Source organism: Rhea pennata, chromosome 13 (genome assembly GCF_028389875.1).
Source record: "Rhea pennata isolate bPtePen1 chromosome 13, bPtePen1.pri, whole genome shotgun sequence".
NCBI lineage: Eukaryota > Metazoa > Chordata > Aves > Rheiformes > Rheidae > Rhea > Rhea pennata.
Window position 1 is genome coordinate 8,216,959 of NC_084675.1, and position 14,996 is coordinate 8,231,954.

Sequence of the window (14,996 nt, forward strand, 5' to 3'; positions counted from 1 at the left end):
CCAGAAAACCAGTGTCCTTCCCCAAGTCAAAGACTTGGTGCTGAGTTTTGAATGCAGAAATAACCTCAAATCTTCTCAGTCATGAAAGGACATGAGCAAAAAATAATCAAAAAGGGGAAAAAAGAGCAAATGTAAGAAAGAAATTGGGTATTTAAAGCCAGATACATGAAACACTTTCAGTGTTAAAAATAGATGAAGAGAAACATCAATATGGGTTCTTTATCTTTCCCTCACAAAAAGTACAAATGCCGCATTTAGAAGGTTGTTTGTAGTCTCATTTTAACATACAGCAGGATGTTTTTATTGAACCATCAACTTTGTTTGATCGCTTTCATTTTTGAATAATTCTTATTTGGAATCTGAAAGAAGCATCACTTGCTAACTACTCAACAACTAGTCCAGAAGAAATCCCCTTTCCTTTTACTCCTGACAAACAACTTCCTAGAGTGTTTATTCCTGCCCAGCCACTCACCAAAGAAACTAAATTTAACAAGAAAGAACTAATTGCCAAAAAAATAGCTGGTGTCTCTAAAGCATAATTACATTTAGAAAGCTCAACATAAAACCTCATGGATGAAAACACATTAGCTCAATTATCCAAGTTTCAAGACCGATTACAAATATCTGTGTGAAGATAATTACTGTGCAGCTGTCAGTTCTAACAAGGCCTTACAGTACATACAGAATTGTACTCTTAACAGTCTGTGAATGAAGGGAAACATTATTAGCCAACTTTTGTAATACATATAGTAGAGCAGGAAAGTTATTGCCTACCACACTGAAAGGACAATAAAATGGTCTTCTTACATGACAGCAAAAACAGTATTTTAAAAACGGGTGCTAAATGCTAATTTTATCATTTGCCATCCCAATAATTATGCTTTCATAATGGGTGTATCCCTTCAAGAAGCATGATTAGATCTGAATTTCTAATTATAAGGACTAGCGAGTATGTCATATAGACTCTAGGAGGAAATCAAAGCAGTATTAAGTTTTGAAGATGTTGTTATGATCCAGAAGAAATTTCACTAATATGAAATTTGAATGTTTTTGCAGTGATCTGTCATTGTGCAAAACCCAAGGGAAATTTTGTCCAGTAACTAAATCCACATCTTATTTACAATTTTCAAACATTGTAATGAAAAAAGGATTTAGTGCATTTGCAAAAATTCACCCCACCTATATGTATTTTACAAAGTTAATTTAACACTGTGTATTCCTTTAGAAACTCCCTGGACATAAAGCCCAAGCCTTTAAACACACAGTGACTTTGAACCAAATGAAACGCACGGGAGCAAGTCTTTTCCTTTCTCAGTGTCTCACTTCTCCAGCACAAACAAGGACAATAATGCTGACTTCCCCTTGTAAAGCACTTCAAGATCTACAGAGAGAAAACTGACTTAAGAGCGTGACATCCAATTTTATCTCCAACCACAGTTGGAGACAACTGTAGTTAATCCAACTACAAATCCAGGAAACAGTCCAGTAAAATTTTCAAAGAAGGGGTAAAGTTTCACGCTAAGCTTTTCTCACCAGAATACTGGACCTTTGCTCAGACCAGCTGGCTGGTTCTGAAAGTATTTTCATCAGCCCACTACTACTTACAAATCAGCCACTTCCTCGGAGTGGGCTCCACGAAAGAGCTGTCCCTTCCGCCCCCATCCCACAATGTGCCTCGCATACTTTTAATTTAAAGCATGCGTCTCGTTCATTTTAATGGAAACTGTGTTTCATGTGTTTAGTATTCCCCACCGCTTTGCTGGATCTGGAGCAGAACTGCTTAACAGACCACAGGATCAAGGCCACTATTTTGACAGTCACCTCTCAGGGGCTAACAAAATGAGAAATTCTACATCATATGACGAGACTGAAGTTCCTTTTTGTGGCCAAAGTTATCTATGAGCTGCTATCGTTAGTAATCCTTGCACAAACAACTCTGAAATTGCATCTGGATTCAACCAAGGACAGCCAGTGAGATAGGTTATACAAATGGCACCGGAACAGCTTGCAGAGTAAGTGTATAACATAACTAGAAAACTCTGCAATGGTGCATACTATTCGTTTCTATCTTTGGTCACGTGTAAAGAGCTGAAAATTATCAACCTATTTGGTCCCTTGGTTTAAAGAATTTTTTTTGGCATGGGTTCAAGCCTGAACATAGCAAACTCCAGACCTCAGAGCAGTATAATTTTCAATCCCTGCACAGATTTGGTTTCACTTAAGCTGCAGTCTGCTCTTCTAGCAGGGAGAGGTAGAATTTGGCTGTAATATATTTTCTAAGTACAGTCAAATTAAGCTCTTTGGTGTACCACATAATCACAAATAATTATTGTATACATACTTAAAAGCATATTCTTGTTATGTTCAGCACATGGAACTCCCACTGACATTAATAGGAATTCCATGCCTCATGTAAAGGACACCCATGTGTGCGGGTTTGGGGTTTTTTGTTTTTTTTCCTATTCTTGAGAGTCAAGATAATCTTCTAAGCAAGGCTTAGCCTTGGGTCTCAAAAGATAGGTTCCACAAGGTTCTTGTGTGACTTCAAGGAAGTTACTTAATTATTCTGGGCTCAGTTCCCAGTTAACAAAGACAATATATTTCTTTTTCTCCTTCTTGTCCTTTCTCTGTATTTCTCAAAGATGCTCACAACATACATGTCAAAAACCCTGAACAACCATAACATTTGTCAATTTGTTCAAAAATGCCAGAAGAGACTTGCTTCGGTCTTCTAGGAAAACATACCTGCTGTCATTTGATGTCTAACACCACTACACTTTCAGTATTCACCCTACTCCTTTCACTCAGTAATTTTCATAGGATCAGCATAAGAGCCATAGAGAAACTGCCAATTTTCAGGTGACTATCTGAACTCACGGGAGGTAGTAAATATGCTTCTCAAAAAAATCAATGACAGTACAGTGCAGTAACTCTTGGAAAAAGACACTCTTCTAGAAACACTATTCAATCTTGATAGAAATAATTCTGAAAAAAAAGACTGTATTCTAATCTATAAATCTGTACTGATTTGGGCTTCTTATTTACACAGGAAATATAAGTTGAAGACATTCCGACAACACAAGATACACACAGGTATTCTTTTGACAGCCATTCGGTATGGTTCTCCAGCAAGCATCACCAATGTTATGGAGAGAGAAGGCAGAGATCATGGCCTAATATCCACGAAAACAAGAGACTAGTATAGTTAGCACTACTGGAAAGAATTTCAGAAAGCAAACTTGCTATTTGGTTAGCTTCACTCTGAAAAGCAGGACAGGAGCCAGAACAATATACATTTGCAGGGGTTTATTTTGACAATGTGTTTAGTGGCTCAGTTGTTTCAGATATTTTTCTCCCTAGAATGCCAGTACTATTTTTTAAAGGCTAATCACAGATATTAAACAGCAACAGGCTTAAAAAGTGGTATAGTATGTCTGAAAAGAGTAAACTACTGGTGGGATTGTTTCTAGGAGGGAAGGGTCCATGGAAACTGCTGTTTGGGTTGGCAGGATACCTTTACTTCATAGAAGAAAAAATGTTCCTGTTATAAAACACTTCTCGTGTTAGCAACGCTGCACACAAAGGGGCAGCTGTACTTTGCTTACCTCACGGGTGACTCTTCCGTTGTTATCAAAGTCATACAGTGTGAAGGTCCACTCTTGCCTGTTATCTTCCTCTACAGACACATCACATTGCAATTCCTAAGAAACATGCAAAGAGCAGCTGATTACCTAAAGCAAAAGGCCTGTTTGCAGAGGAGACACCGTAGAAGTAGGCTGCCTCCTTCCTCGCTCCCTCGCGGGAGGAAGCCTCAGGACGCGTCCCGGGAGGCCTCGGTCCACCATGCTGAAGGAGCCTCACTGCAAGCACGTGACAACCCTAACACCCTCAGGCTAGACTCCTGGCAATCTGCAAGATACTTTCTACTTCATTGTATGAAACACAAAAAGATACAAGAAAACTAATCTCTGAAGCTGTTGGAATATAATAAGATTTACCACTAAAAAGTGAGAAGAAAACTCTGCTTAACTCAGGAAGAGCAAGATAACCAGTACAGACGCACAATACGAGGTAACATAGCACAGAGCCAGGAGCAGTCACTAGCACCAAGTGGACACGTGGCACAAGCCCCACCAGCGAGCCCTGTCCTTGACTTCCTTCACGCAGGGGCTGGAAGAGTTCACAGGGTCCGGTATCACGCCACTGCAGTTCCCGAAATGGTGAAGGGGCAGGTAAGAATGACCTGGGAGTGGTGCCCAACTCTTATTTTAGCTGGGCTACTGCTAGAGAGAGCGTGATCTGGGGAAAGCCTGAAAGAATCAATTTGTTAACGGAAAAAAAAAGATCCAAAAACTAAACCCAAAAGTTCAGCCAAGAACAAAGGATGCACTTTGCCTGACTCCAGTCACCTGGGTGCAAACTGTTTGCTTTCACTCAAGACGGTGCAATCAGACTCACCCAGAGCCACAACAAGGCAACACAGAGAAGTTACAGTGCAATTAAAATGAAAGCCACTGTATGCAAGTAAAATAAACAGCTCCAAGTAGCTTCAGCATGATAGAGCCCAAAATACCTGGCTGATCTTCTGACTTGAAACCAATTCCCTACAGCAGTTACGGGCACCCCCCCGTCCCCTGCCGAGTTCAAAGGCAGGCTTCTCTTCGTCTTAACAAGCCCGCCTGAAAGCTGCCAAGTGCCCCACACTCCGCTGTGGAAATACAGTTTCATATTACACAAACATTCCCAGCACCTTTAAAAGCCAAATCACATCCACCTCAGATTTAGACCTCTGGTGTCGACACTTGCATTTCTCATTCTTTTTATACATGGCCATAAAATGAAAATGTTTACCAACCTCTTAGCCCCTAGCTGACACAGTTGGAAAACTTTGATTTGTAGAACAAAGGAAAAAATATCAATACTTGGTTTCTTGTCACTTATTAATAGGTCCTATGCTGCCTAACATAACACCTTTACATGAGGATGTGCTTTGCCTCGTTAAGAGCCACGGCAATCTTCCCTGCATTAGTCATGCAGCCTGGTACCAGGTGCTAACCTTTATGGCATGCCAAGAACTACTTGGGCAGAAATGCGGGCTTTGCTGGGACGATGCAGTTCCAGCTCTGCTGGAACCGACCGTGTGGACAGGTGCCCTCCAACAGTCAAACATCAGGGCACTGCTAATTGCAATTTATCATGCCTTTTCTGTGTGCAAATATCTGCTCTGCAAAGTAGAATATAAAATGTGCCTAGAGAAAGAGATCCCTGTGCAAAAAAGGCAGGAACAAAAGTCAACTTCCCCCATCAGGCACACAAGCCCGTAGCAACACCTGAACTGCATACAAGAGAGCTACTGCCTCGTAATGAGCCTTAAAACAGTAAAGAGTAAATTGTACCAGATCACTAAACATTCTCAAGAGAAGGAAATGAAGACTGCAGCCATGCTGCAAGGTGGCTGGATGGTCTTTTAAACAGCACTGGAGGAACGCAAAGCTCATTAATGTGACAGGCTGACAGCCCTGAAAAGCAGAAGTTTGCCATGTCTGCGAGTGCAGAGAGATGAAAATTCTTGCTGTTGCTTGCCAGTACCAGAGTATCTTTCTGTTCACCAAGACAGACAGCCCTCTAGCTGGATGACAGCATGTTTCAATACTCATATTTATTAAATCGCTCCTTATATAAACAAAACCTGCCAACTATGCACAATGTCTGGCAGTTTTATGATGTTTATAAGTCTACAAGGAAATAGACCATCCAACTGATTCCTCTTGGGATTCTTCTCCTCCTCCCACCTGATCAGAGGGATTTCCAGCATGGTAGATCAAGGTTATTTCACTCTGGAGGCACTGGTGGTTAAGTAAGCTCTCACTAACATCTTTTATATTAGGAAGATTTAATCAAGAGCAATCGTCCATGAAAACCAATCTAAAGATTTGATAACTTGGTGGGTGGCATAATAAATTACTTCTGAAAGGATCACAGACAGGGGACGAAAACAAACAGCTTTCTTTATGTTTCAGAGCCTGCTGAGGGATCATCATTGTTTGATCCTATCCGAACTTGGAAATAAAACTCAATAATCACTCCATAAGGAACAATTCCACTGATAGTAAGACACAGACTCGTGACAATTCTGCTCTCTCATTACTCATTACAATCAACACAAGCTACACATATACACCAGAGGGCACTATTTGGGCCACAGGTTATTTATCTACCTTAATTACGTCAGTATAGTGAAACTTGAAAATACAGAGGACTTACTTCAAATTTTAGTTGCTTCTTGGAACCTGTCCGTGCATCACTTTCTTTTTCCACTTTCTTTTCATCTCCACTGCAAACTCCATCTGTCTTCTCCGGAGGCAAAGCCACTGCAAAAAATGTATTTAAGAGAAAAACACTTATAAGGGACTGTGTGATTTCAACAAACTTGTATGAGAGGATCATTAAACTTGATTTGCCTTTGTGTTCACTGCATACCTGGAATTATTTCAGCAGACTATCTACCACCAGCTCTTGGTGCCCAGCCTCTCCTACTAACCTCTGTAGAGTCAGAGAAGGTTCAAAGATAGCATTATGAGAATACATATTAGTAGAACCATTACTGTAAGTTGAATAATTCTGAAAAACATTGAATGCCTGTGTCTTTGGCTTGTAAAGAGGCACTCAGCCTTGTAGGTAAAGAAGCACAATAGCTGAAGAAAAGGAATTCTATATTCTATAGTCATTATACCTATGAAAAATGCAGAGACTTTCAACTCTGCTCTCAATTCTTTTTTTTAAGATATGTATTTTCCATGTCTAAGTGCTTCTGCCAATAACATTATGCCCATATTCCACTAGGCATATCAGTAATCCTGCCTGCCTCTGTAAAATAGAACCAGTTACAAGAATGTAGGCCTTAAAGTCTGCATTTTTATTTTGCAATGTGGCATTTGCATTTATCTAAGACATTTATCCTAATGCTATGTAGGAACCATTTCTTGGTGATGCCTCTGCAAGTAAGATCTCACATGAGATCTCACATGTCAATTTAGTAGAGTCAGATTCCTTACAAAAAGGGAAACATGATCCCTTTCACTTCAGAGTAAGCCATTTCAAACAGGGTTTAGTTTCTGGCTCTGCTGGTATTCAGTGCTACCAAGATGCCTCCCAAGCACTCTGCCAGGAAAGTAAGGCACCACCACACCAGACAAGACAGTTGCATTTGCCATTTTTCAACATTTTCTTGCACAAATAGGAACAAGACGTTTAAAAAAATCTCCCCTTACCATAGCCTTCTACTCTTAGAAATTCCAAAAGCTAAGGTTTCTGCCATAACACTCAGATTGCTACACTGCAATGAATCACATTTTCTAATCTTACTTCTTTGTTTGGATTTAACACATTTTTTTTAATCTATGATACACTACAAAGACCCCAGATAAGCAGTGAAGACAAGGGAGCAATGAAGCAGAAACCTTAACCTTTGGAATTTCCCAACTTTGATACTCATGGGCAGTTTTGATGTTATACCAGTGCCAGCTTCCATAGAGATGCACAATGTACTGTACAAATGCAAATAATCATGTAGGTTATGATGTACATACTCACACATTGATACACTTTGATTTCTACTACAAGCCTTGCTTGGATTCCCTATACCACACACAAGCTAAGGAGGAAGGTCAGGCTCAAGCAAGAAAAAGTTGCAACAGTGCCTTTCCTTGTCCATCTAACTGGGCATTACTGGACAAGCACAGACTGTTTATTAGGAGGTTTTTGTACAGCGCTTACCATAATGAATATAGCCAATATATATTACCTATGATACAGAACTTTGAAGTATATCTGAAGAACAGCCATATATACCTTATATTCCCTTTGTCCATAAATACAGCTCCATGTTCCTGGAAATTCAAAACTAAGACCAAAAAAAGACCCTCATAAAACAAACAAAAAAGATCACATCTGGAAACAGTTTAAATGATCTACCTTTATCCAGCCTCGTAGCTTCATTCTAAAAGCAACTAGAAACGAAAAGGTAAGAAGGGCCTTCGTAAGAAGGACAGTTACACTATCAGAGGTTCTTTGCAACTATTAAATATGCCTCTGGATTTTGAGTGGCTCATTTCTATCAGTGAGCAGTTTCTCACAGGAATGGATCTAACCAAGATAATAGAAATACTTGTTGTCAGGGACTTTCTACAGCTTCACTGTCAATCTCTAGGGACTGTGAAGTGAAAGCTGGGCTAGTATGACCCTTAGCTCTTTGGATTAATGGATAACCAACTGAAAAAAACTTCTATATCTATTATCACACATACTTTTCAACATATAAAGGTACATAACAGCCAAAAAATTTCTACACTGTTCTTTTGTCCATTAATGCTGTAGCTCAGCATCCCAGACAACATTAGGCTGAAAGAACTGAGGAGCAGATTCTGTAAAAGGCAAATATCCCCTGCCCCAATGCTCTTTGCTAGGTTTTTCTGTCCAAGTGAAATATCTCATCAAGTATTCTCTGAATTTCACTTTTGTGCTCTTCTGCTGCAAAGAGTAAGAACAGAGCCACCAGCACCAGGTCACCTTCAGGCTGCAAGAACGGCACTTTAACTGGCACGTTCAGTAAGCTTTCTGAGTGGAGAGCATGCGTGTTCAGATAGGAAGCTTCCACTTTAATGTATTATTTATGTAACAGAGGAAAAAATGTGCTCTGACAAATTACCCTTCTCAAAAAACAAGAGTTCAACTATTGGGGAAGGAGGGGATACATCTTGCAGTACACTCCTTCAGAGAGTTTAAATACTGTATGCCAGAAATTATCCTCTTTGAGCTTCGTTGACCTTTGATCTGAAGAACTCTCTGGCCTTGCTTCTCCAGGGAATTATCCTTTGAAATCAGTTACTCATTTCTGAGCTCAGATGAAATGGGGAAATCTGGTGATCTCATCTCAATGTCAGGTTTCATTCAGGAAAAGAAAAAAAAAAAAAGGCCAAATGAAGAAACTTTAAATGGGAATATGAATATATTAAAATAATACTTACGGGTGATCAAAAAATGTGCCTGTGCATATATGTGTGCCTTATGCAAACCCAATGAAAACTGAAAAATACATACTGGAATACGACTTTTTTTGTCTGAATAGATAAGTACATATGTTTGATATCTTGTTTCCATACTTAGCTTTGATTATTGACATGCTGCTCAACTTCATGAGGGCTACAAACACATGCTGAAGCTACTTATAAATAAAATGAGAATGTCTGCTTGGGACAGTTAAAACTGGCAGCCTGTAAACAGAGATCCACAAGTGAATTGCATGCCAAGGTTCAGATATATTCACAATGTGAACTTCCTTTCAGCTCTGCCAATGATATTAAACTAGACCAGACAAGATTGCTATCTCAAAGGACTGTGGAGAATTAATAGACTTCAGTTTCCAAAGCCTAGGCCATCAGAAATAGGTCCGTGTACAATATATCATCTGTACAAAAATACATACTTACCTCCCCACTCAGATAACAAGTCCTGACAAAGAGAACATACTATATAGACAAATACAAAGAGAAAGCTACCCTTGTTGTTGTGGGAATCCACAACTGGAAAAGAATGTATATTTATTACTTCTCATGGGAATAACCATATGCTCTCAGAAACAATGTTCCACAACAGAATGTTTCATGAATTGAAATACTGCATATGTTTTCTTTATGATGTTCTCTTTTCTTGTTCATTATTAATGATCTTGTATTCACTTCTATAACCTTAAGACACTATAAAAATGCGTCTGGACAATATTTTAAATTGGAAAGACAATAAAGGAAAAATATTAACTTGGAAAAATTGTGAAATACCATTCTTTCATGAAAAACAAACTGACTGGCTTAAGTGTACTAGCAGATGTTTCTCTCTAAGGATTGTTAATTATTACCACCCAATTGCTCATAATTGAGGTGGGGGAGGAAGAGGAGGAGAAAACGATCACCATTTTAAAGGTATTAAGACTCATCCCTGAAGAATTAGGTCTTTTTTCAAAGGTTTATTCATCCTTAAGAAAGAAGTAGGTAATAATTCTAACTGCTTCTTAGGAATCACCCAAAAAAATCACAGAAATGAGGTAAAATTGATTGCTGTACTGAATATACTGAGTCAGTATAGAAAATTATACTTCAGACAGCCAAAGCTTTCTTCACTCACCTCTGTCTTACACCTTAGATGGAGGGGTTGGGGGGGGGGGTCAGAAAGCCAATATAGAGCTGCAGTCAAGATGAAAAGTGAGTGTTTAACTTTCACTGTCATTCAGGTGGCTTGTCATTTCAGGTTTCTCAAAGCCCCATTCAAGCAAAGCACCATACTTTATAGCAAATAATCTTTCTTCTCAAAATATGGACATAGTTTCACTTTTTTTTTTCAGCTGCACCAAGCATTCTAGTTGGTGAGATTAAGAGCATCTTGTAGTCAGAAAACAAAAAAGGATGAAACTCCAATTGCTCCTCAGGCCTAAGTTACAGCTACTTAGTTAAAATTTGCATAGTAGCTACGAGAATTCAGGCTAAAGATGAACTACTTCAGAGCCTCTCTGGTATGGCAGCCATTTAGAAGGGCATCAAAAGGATCACAGCGACCTAGCTCAGAAAGCAGAACTACAGGAGAGGCTATGAATTTCATGTCAGGGTCACTGCTATGTAATTTTTGAGAGAAAGCAAAATAAAGGTAAAATTGGAGAACTGACAAAAATGCCACCTATGAAATTCAACGTCTGGTATACCTGAAACAAAATGCTTTGAAGTGAAATACTAGTTTTCCCCTAAAGCTGGGTAGACTAGATTCCACAGCAATGCTTTAAAAAGACTAGCAGAAGCAATGGGACAACCACATTACATCTACATGGGCAAAAGCAACAAACCACACATCAGAATCCGAGACTTGTGGGGGAGTAGGATAAAAAATGCACAGAAGTAACAAGACAAAGAAACAAAGACATGAGCACTTCTTTAAAAGCTCAGACTGAACTTCAGTAGCAATATTCAAGCTGGTCGAGTTGAACACTGAAGAGCTGGTCCAAACGAGCTCAGCAGTAAAATTCCTATTGATGTCAATGGGGTAAGGGTTTCATTCCAAATTTACAGACCTACTAAACGCAGTAACTCAGAGGCTATGACAACAGAAGGGATAGAAAAAGAACTATGCTTCTTTTCCCGAAGTCTGATGTCTAAATTATCTGGTTCTGTCAACACTCTTCATTGCAAATCAGGTTTGACAAACATGACTGACATTCTTTGCTGACTGCACAATGACAAACAGAGCAATAACAACTGTGCTTCAAAGTCCAAATTGAGAAGTCCTTTAAGCAAACAATTGCATTCACATTCAGATTTCACTTTCAAGTTCTCCAGGAGGCCATGAACACAGAAACATCACCCCCATTAGGCACACATTTCATCTTTATTTCAGAGTTGAATGAAATACATCTCTGAGGGTAACAGCTTTACCTCTATGGAGGTCCTCTTCTCCAGCGCCAAATAACACATGCAGAACAGGACCAACGGGCAAGTGACACTCCCGGCCCATGCCACAAGAGGAAGGACATAGAAAATCAGGCTCATCCTGGGTCAGTGCCAAAAGCATGTTTTCAGCTTTTTCTGGCTGAAAGCTGAAGCTGATGAATTAGACACACCCTTCAGAACGACAAGGCTCAAGCTGCCTTCTCTGAAGCTCACTGCAGGGAAATTAATTGTTCTTTTTAAGCGCAGTGCAAGAAGGCAAAACCAATTTAGCAAGAGCTGTACCAGTGGTGCTTCATATTAGTCTAGGTTAGACATTTCAACCTGAAAACACGGAGCAAAGTCATCTTGTTCCATTTCTCTGTTTCCTGATGGTCACAACACAAATTAAAGATTCAATTATAGACCACAGAATGGAAGGGAAAAAAAAAAAAAAAAAAAAAAGGATTCATAGTGTCACAAGACGTACTGCCAGCTCCCAACCAAGGGAGCTGGTTAAACAGTACACACCAAACGGCGGGGCTGTGACTCAGGTCGTGTGACAGCTCACAACAAACAAAAATAGACAACCAAAATATGCTTGAATCATTCAGGCATCAGATAATGATTCTGACTGACTAGTCACCACTAGGATATTTGAGAATTGCTAAACTGAAATTCACTCAAATGCGATCAGACAACAAATTCTCCCCTGAATAAATATTACTCAGACTCACAGGTCTGTGCAGCAATGCCTCCCTCAAGCTTCGATTCCAATTGCCAGCCCCAATAATGTGACACAAACAAACAGAAGTATTTCCCAACTTTGATACAGAAGCACAACAGATTTCGTTTGGGTTTGGTTTCTTGTTTTGGTCATTGCTTGGGGAGGAGGGGAGTTTCCAAGGAAATATTTCTAGTATCTCTCTACCAAAGAAAGGATTATAGTAACAGTACACATGCAAAGGACAATACAGTCTCCCTTGGCTAGCTAGCCAATATCTCACACGCATTTAAACACTAAACCTGGCCTTCCCATGCACTCCTTTTAACAAGGGAGTTGCTGAATTTTGCCAGATTACAATTCTCTTTCCCAATTAGTTCCCCAACTGGCTGTATTTCATCAACAGCAACTGCCAGATTAAGTGCCTTACTTGACCATCTTCACCCAATACACTTTGATGTTCAGTTCTCAAGCTTCAAAATACCTTTTGGATGAAGATCAGACAGCACTAAACAGAATTACTAATTAATTAAGCAAAGTTAAATTTTAAACACTGTTTGTTGTGTTAGCCAAAAGCCCGAACAGAACAGCCTTTTTTTCCCCTTCCTCATCGCAGATCAAAGGAAATCATTTCTCCCTCCCCTCCCTAAAAAAAGGGGGGGGGGGATCTCCATAAGGTTTGGTCAGAATAGTTCAGGATGATACCTGTAGTAGCAAGATTTGCGTTTGATCAGCAGGCATATCAAAAGCCACATTATCAGAATGCAATCTGCTATAACAATCTATATCATTTAATACAGGAAAACGCTTCCTAAGTCAAAACTGTCACTTTCATATGGACCACTTACAGTATTGTGTGTCCCTAGAGCTCTAAATGGAACTGCAAAGTGCTTAACTCTTTCACTGAAAAGTGACAGATAGAGACACCAAGTGATAATTTGTAACTTAAAGGAAAAGAAGACAGACCTCTCTTCTCTAAAGAAGACAGACCTCTCTTCTCTAAAGATGGCCATACACTGATTTTGATTAGTAATAGGTGACAACTGTGTTGTTTAAATTCCCTTCTCAGTATAAATTGCAGATATGTGCCCTCATACAGAATTTTTTGTCTTTAACTTTCCTTGTCTCTTTGGATTTTTTGCCCTCGAGATTCAGAATGGAAGAGGAGCTAAAAAAAGGGAGGGGGGCTAAGTAATCCTTTATTCAAATGAAAATGGAGTAGGTAATGTTATTAAAAATGAGGACTCTGATATCAAACTCACTCCTATCTGACTTAGATGTTCAATGGGAAAACCGTGTTTCCACCACCTTTGCTATGATAATCGGGCCTCTGAAGATATTTGAACTGTAAGATTCATTTCATCAGAATTGCTTCCCTTGAGAAAGAAAGTCGCTGTGACCCTCACAAAGCTGGCCCGTTACAGAATGCACAGTTGTGGACTTATATTTTAATTATACACTTATATTTTATGTATATATTAATTATATGTATATATATATATATATATATATAAAACGTATATATTAATTATACACTTATAATTTAAGTGTAATGACTCGGTTGCACATCTGGCAACTCTTGTAGTTACGCTTCAGTAGCGAGTTCAGAGCCTACACCTCACTGCCAAAGAGGAGAGGGGGCTGAGTGAGAAGAGAGATTTATCTCCAAGATACTGTACAACTGGAAAGGAACATAGCGACTAACAGGTCTGCATGTCCGTGTGCACACACACACGGGTCCCCTTTCTGTACTTCTACTTGCTAAGCGATGGTACTTGCATTGTGCATCACACACTGGGCAACATCCAGAGAAATAAAATTCTGGAAACACTAGACCCCACCACCAGCTTAAAATCTAGCAACCACACAGGACCTCGTTACAGAAAACTCTTCCATACAGCAAACGCAACTAATTGCTCGCTGTTAATACCCGTACAATGACCTGAAGCGCACAGCCAGCAGTGGAAGTCCCCCGTGCAACAGACCATTCCCAACCCAAAAGAGGAGACAGCTCCATTTTGGAGCATTCTCAAGAGCCTGCACATCGCAGCGCCTCAGTCAGCTCCCCCTTGAGCTACTGCTTTGGTGGAAAACCTTGCAATACTTTTTCCTTCAGCACGTCATTGGGGATTTTTGTTTAAAATGCAGTATCTCAAAATCTGGGCTACAATAACTGCTTGCCCATGGCATAAGGCAGGGGTGCAGGGGCTGGGGCAGCAGGTCAGGGGCTCCACGAGGCTCGCAGGTCCCGCTGACAGCAACTGCCTTCAAACTCTGCCTTACCAAGAACATCCTTCCCCACCCATGACTCCACGCTCCGCAAAGACTCATTAAAATACTAACCAAAAAAGAAAAGAAAAGAAAAAAGGTCTTCAATACCAGGGGTTAGCTTCCTGCTTACAAATCCTTAGGAGGGAATATAATTTGCCCCTAAATAAGTCTTCTGCACACGCAGTCCAGGCTGCCCAGACAGGCCTCGCCAGAGCCCCACTGGCGCTGAGCCCGACTACACCGCATGGCCGCGCTCCCCGGCTCCTCCGCAGCCCCACAACAATTCCTCGTGGGAACTCTCCTACTTCTGGGTATTTTGTTTTATAACTACTATTCCTTCTCTCTCCTTTTGTCACCTTTGCAGCTTTCAATCGCTTTCAGTACAAAGCTGGGCACTTGTATGTCATCTTGCATTGCTGAAAAGACCTGGATTGCTGCATCAGATTTATAAAGCAAGAAAAATCTGATTACTGAGTTTTTTTTTTTTTTTGGGGGGGGGGGGGAGGCTGGGGGTTGGGACTTTCCATCTAATAAGA

General features: G+C 40.0%; 1 protein-coding gene across 1 annotated transcript in view; it reads right to left on the bottom strand.

Moving 5' to 3' along the window:
• Positions 1–14,996, bottom strand: part of NKD1 (NKD inhibitor of WNT signaling pathway 1) — a 105,505-nt gene that overhangs the window by 13,327 nt on the left and 77,182 nt on the right. Inside the window, exons 5-6 of the mRNA XM_062586526.1 lie at positions 6,265–6,371; positions 3,606–3,701 (exon numbers count right to left, since the gene is read on the bottom strand). Of these exons, the coding sequence (XP_062442510.1) occupies positions 3,606–3,701; positions 6,265–6,371 (203 nt within the window). The remainder of the gene's footprint in view (positions 1–3,605; positions 3,702–6,264; positions 6,372–14,996) is intronic.